This window comes from Triticum urartu, chromosome 7A (assembly GCF_056163025.1).
Source record: "Triticum urartu cultivar PI428250 chromosome 7A, HENAU_Tu73, whole genome shotgun sequence".
Lineage (NCBI taxonomy): Eukaryota > Viridiplantae > Streptophyta > Magnoliopsida > Poales > Poaceae > Triticum > Triticum urartu.
This window is the reverse complement of record NC_141879.1, coordinates 229,639,579-229,644,818: the sequence shown is the minus strand read 5'-3', so window position 1 is coordinate 229,644,818 and position 5,240 is coordinate 229,639,579. Positions and strand designations below refer to the sequence as shown.

Genomic DNA, 5,240 nt, shown 5'->3' with positions numbered 1-5,240 from the left:
GCACCGCTCCACCAAATAAGCCTTCCACTGGTCCCTCGGCCCATGTACACCTCGACGAATGACACCCCTAAGAGGGAAACGACACCATAGCGTCGTCGTCATCTGATATACTATCTAGGGTTTTCCCTGAAGGTAGCATAGAGTGGCCTTAAACTTCTCTACGGCGATGCCTTCAAGAAGGGAATGACATAAATAGCGCCGCCACCGCTAGCCTTGGCAGCTAGCCGAGAGCAGGTTTTCACCCAGATCTGTTCGAAGAGCCTCCCTCAAGCATCTCGTGCACGGACTGCCGCCATCTCTGCTGGGGACTGGACGAAAGGGATCCAGGCCACTGTCGCCGCCTGACCGGCCATGGCACCACCACGGTGCCTACAGCCGGCGCCGTCAGGCCCACCACGCTCGCCTCTAGATGCACACTGGAACCGCCAGCCCGCCCAAGCCCATCTTGGAAAGACAAGACCCGCGATCCCGGCCGCCGCCACAGGGGCGTCTCCGCCGCGAGGAGGTTGCGCCTCCGCTGCCGCCACCGTCACGCATGCCGTAGGGATCCCGCCGCTCCTTGCCGCCGGATCTCCGTCGTACGATGCGCCGCCGCCGCCCGGAGATATCGCCACCACCATGCGAGGGATAAGCCCCCGCCCCCTCCCCCGCCGCCGCCATCATAGGTCAGGCTTTGCCGGTGAGACCTCAGGCGGCGGCAGGACGAAGGAGACGAGGGAAGGGGGCCTAGAGCCGGCGGTGCGATCACCCCATGTGTCACCTAGGGTCGGCAACGCGGGGGTGGGCGAGCCTAATTTAATTAAACCTTGACACTTAAATCTAAGTTACTGGTAGTAGATGTTTGCCATTCCGTGGTTTCTAGACAATCTCTATGTTTTTCCTTGCATTTGCTTGCGTGGGGATGCGCACAGATAGAATTTCCGCTATTTATTTACTTCGCGTTATGCATTTTGATACTATAGTATGATAGTAGTAGAACATGGTACACGTATGCTTAGCCTTGCAAGGGTCTCTCTGTCCGATCAGCGGCAAGGATTTAATGACACCGTAGGTCAACGAACCCTGCCCAGAGCACACAACGGGATACGAGAATCGTTGATTAAACTAATCCCGCGCGTTAAGGCGCGTTTGAAAAAGAGAGCACACACGTACTCCGGAGTAGTATGCTTCACTTTCATTTGTAAGAAGAGTTCGGACGGCACACATAGCTCCGGAGCAACCAACTCGCCGGCGATCGGTGGCAAGCAGAGCTGGCGAAAATCGAAGCCGGTGCGAGAGCAGCAGCCGGATGCGACATGAAAGCCGGGAGCAACGAGAGCAGTAAGAAGCTCGTGAGCGGATGGGCGCTCGCGGTGTGGCTCCTGCTCCCTCTCGTCGTCCTCGTCGTGCTCAAGACCGATTGCCTGCCGCAGGTTACAGTTCGACAACTCTGTAAGTCCCCCAAGTTATAGTACGATCGACAACTCTCTTGATCTGACAGACTGGTGCATATGTTCTTCTTCGATTCATCGTTGGTTTTTTGGTTTTCTGTTCTCAATTTTGCGGGTGCGGTGTCGTGATTTTCACCAAACCTAGCTACGGGCTTGCATGCAGCTCTCCAATGTGGGGCTGGATCTTTCCGCATTAACTGTCTTCTCCGGAGAATATTTGGTTCTTAATTTCGTGGAGGCAATTTTTGACACACCTTGATTTCGTCTGATACGCGTAGTGAATGATTATGATTTCGTGTGTGAAATTGCCTTTTTTAGTTTACTTGATACGCATACGTACTGCAGGGTTTGTGTGTTGGCTAGACCGTCAGTCCAAATGGAAAAAAAATATACACCCTCTGTAAACTAATATAAGAGTATTTAAATAACTAAAATAGTAATCTAAATGTTTTTATATTAGTTTACAGAGGGAGTACTACTTATGTTAAAATCCTCTCATAAAAATCTTGATCCATGTGAGAATTGAGCCGTAACAAACGAGAACTGAGCCGTAACGATTCGTACTACAGTGCCATATTTGTTGCAGAGCGTAGCTCTCGAGGAGTAGAGATTAGTACTGATTTTTCTATACTCAATGAAATCGACCCCTCGTCCCTCCCTCACTTTGAGGTTCGATCACAATATCGATCAGGGGTCAGCATTATATTAGTGATACTTTAAGCTCACCTCTCTAGAACTCGGGGTTTGACATCGTTTTACTTCGGAGTTATTTGATTTGTCAAAGATTGCCACATCTAAGGTTAAACAAATTTGATAAATTTAGGTGTGTGTTTGGTTTAAGTCACATCTTAGGCAAGTCACACTATGGTCCCACATCACATACACTTAAAAAGCTTGGCAAGATTTCCTTAGGCTTGTCAACTTGTGACTCTCATTTTAAAGAACTAACCTTAAGCAAGTTTGACAACGTTGTATGGCAAAGTGTGGCATTTCTAGACCTAGAACCAAACAGCCCCTTCACTCATTCATCCTGCAGCGCGCATAGGTCTCGAGAGCTTTTCTTTTCTTTCTTTTTTTGCGGGAGAAAAAAAAGCTCTTGGTTCATCTGTTGAGGACTCGTTTCGATAATAATATGTTTGTGGTGGTGACAAATGTAAAACCAACCATTACAGCGACATGACCTGCATGCGTTCCATGTTTTGCAGTTGCACAGTTCAGCTTCACCCAACCTGCAGGAGATGGATCGGTTAACAAGGTTCCGTCTTCAGGTAAGCCTGCCTACATGAGGCACGTCTAATTAAGCTGAAATCCTGGCAATTAACTTGGCCGCTACGTCCTCTTTCCTTGTCCCAGGCACAGAGAATGCAACGCAGCAAGAAGCAGTTGGCGTAGCCAGGTTAAAAGCCGCGCATGGTATGCCACAAAGCTCTCATTATTTAACCTAGCTAGAGAAGCTTCATTTCTCTAATGAGATCATCGGTTGGCGTTAACAACAATATGTGCCATGTGGTCGAACCTTCATCGAATTCAGATCCGGTCGTCGGAGCGCCACCTCCCACCGCATTAAGAAGTAACGAGACGGCCGCCGGCGGCGCCGATGCCAACGGAGGTAATTAATCGACTCTCCCTGCAGAACGGAGGTTGAAGTTAGACTAGCTTGTTCGGGAGTCAGGTTTGGCTCATGTGCAGTGCACGCGCCTGCTACGCACACTATACTACGTACAAGCTATAGCTAAGGAGCCAGCGGATCGGATCTACCACCAAAAACAAATACACAAAAAAAAAATACAGAACAGAATCAGTAGAATCCACATCTGGGGTTTTGTGCACATGTCAACCATGTTACGCTCGACCATTTCTTCTTGGTGCGGTTTTACTAGCATTTACAGCATTCCTTATGTTTTGAGGTACGGTGTGTAGTGTAGTAATTTGTTGATATTGATCAAATGTAATTTGTTGCAGATCTCAAAAATCAAACGGAGTTGCTTGCCATGAACGGTGAGAGAGACGGTTTTCGGGTAAATTCAGGTAACAAACCACTGCCTATTCAAGCACGATTGGCATTCACGATTTGGTTGGGGCAGGCACTCTGGCAGACAACGAAAGAGAAGTTTCAAATTAATTGTGTGCATGCATGCTACGCAGATGTGGCAGCGCCAAGAAGCAGGTTGAGTTGCAACTTCAGCTTTTATCGCATGAACATCTGCGCCATGGAAGGCGATGTCCGTACGCACGGCAAGGCCGGCACCGTCTACGTGGTCTCGGCGTCCGACGACAGCTACCGGCCGGAGAACGGGACGGTCACGATCCGCCCGTACCCGCGCAAGTGGGAGAAGCCGACGATGCAGCTGGCCCGAGAGGTGACCATCCGCTCGAGCGGCCCGGGTGCCGCGGACACGGCCCCGCCACGGTGCACGGTGACGCACGACGTCCCCGCGGTGGTCTTCTCCACCGGCGGCTACAGCAGCAACTTCTTCCACGCCGTGACGGACATCGTCATCCCTCTCTACAACACGGCGCGGGAGTACGACGGCCGCGTCCAGCTCGTGGTCACCGACTACAGCCGCAAGTGGATAGCCAAGTACCGGCACGTCCTCGCCGCGCTCTCCGCCTACCCGGTCATCGACTTCGACGCCGACGACGACGTGCGCTGCTTCCCGAAGGTGCATGTCGGCATCGAGAGCCACAAGGAGCTAGGGATCAACCCCGTCCTCTCCCACAGGGGCTACACGCTGATGGACTTCCGGGACTTCCTGCGGTCGGCCTACTCGCTGAAGCGCGCGTGGTCGACGCCCGTCAACCGGACCACCGGCGGCAGGCCTCGCCTCGTCATGCTGCTGCGGCGCCACTCGAGGGCGCTCACGAACGAGGCGGAGGCCGTCGCGGCCGCCGCGGAGGTCGGCTTCGAGGTGGTGGCGGCGGGGCCGGAGGCCGTGCGCGACATGGCCCACTTCGCGGAGGTGGTGAACTCGTGCGACGTGATGGTGGGCGTGCACGGCGCCGGGCTCACCAACATGGTCTTCCTCCCGCACAACGGCACGGCGATGCAGATCATCCCGTGGGGCGAGATGAAGTGGCCGTGCTGGAGCATCTTCGGCGAGACGGTGCCCGACATGGGGCTCCGGTACGTCGAGTACGAGGCCACCGCCGAGGAGACGACGCTCAAGGACGTGTACCCGAGGGACCACCCCGTCTTCACCAACCCCGTCTCCATACACAAGCAGGGATTCGACCAGCTGTGGAAGATCTTCCTCGATGGCCAGAACGTCACCCTTGACATCAATCGCTTCCGAGGGTTCATGCAGCAAATCTACCAGGACGTCACCGTTACATAGATGTAGAGAATACGTACACGTACGTCCGCTGCCCCTGAAGTTATGCACATCACTGTAATTTTTGCTCTTTGTTGCTTCGTTTCTACTCCCTTCGCCTCAAAATGTAAGATCACTTTTTACACCATATGATGTCAAAAATGATCTTACATTTTGAGACGGAGGGAGTACTACTTTTTAATCGATCATTATGAATAGTCACACAAAATGGCAATTAATTAGATGAGAAAAAATGGCAAAGGCTTGTGTGAATAAACAAGGGCTATTTTGGTAGTAACTGAGATGGTAGACTCACGGACAGGTTCTACGGGTTCTTCAATTGTAGTTACGTGTCAGTTTTTTTATTGGAGACTAGGGTGGAAGGAGTCCATCCCGTGAAATTGAGGGAGGGGGGTAATTTTTTGTGAGTGGAAAGCCATAATGACTAGCTTTATTAATACTTAAATTGTTAGAATTATGTCGAATATTATTGTATAAG

General features: G+C 51.7%; 1 protein-coding gene across 1 annotated transcript; it reads left to right on the top strand.

Moving 5' to 3' along the window:
• The first annotated feature begins 1,172 nt into the window (after positions 1 to 1,172).
• LOC125522272 (beta-1,2-xylosyltransferase XYXT1) lies at positions 1,173 to 5,004 on the top strand. Its single transcript, XM_048687348.2, has 6 exons — positions 1,173 to 1,431; positions 2,636 to 2,698; positions 2,784 to 2,843; positions 2,962 to 3,039; positions 3,393 to 3,458; positions 3,576 to 5,004. Exons 1-6 carry the CDS (start codon positions 1,296 to 1,298, stop codon positions 4,763 to 4,765), a joined length of 1,593 nt encoding a protein of 530 aa, XP_048543305.2. The 5' UTR covers positions 1,173 to 1,295; the 3' UTR covers positions 4,766 to 5,004.
• Positions 5,005 to 5,240: the final 236 nt, after the last annotated feature.

Bases quoted from the DNA above. Each gene is read 5' to 3' on its own strand.
- LOC125522272 (XM_048687348.2), top strand. From the start codon at position 1,296: ATGAAAGCCGGGAGCAACGAGAGCAGTAAGAAGCTCGTGAGCGGATGG. The intron at 1,432-2,635 runs GTAAGTCCCCCA...CATGTTTTGCAG, and splicing joins GGTTACAGTTCGACAACTCT to TTGCACAGTTCAGCTTCACC. The intron at 3,040-3,392 runs GTAATTAATCGA...AATTTGTTGCAG, and splicing joins CGGCGCCGATGCCAACGGAG to ATCTCAAAAATCAAACGGAG.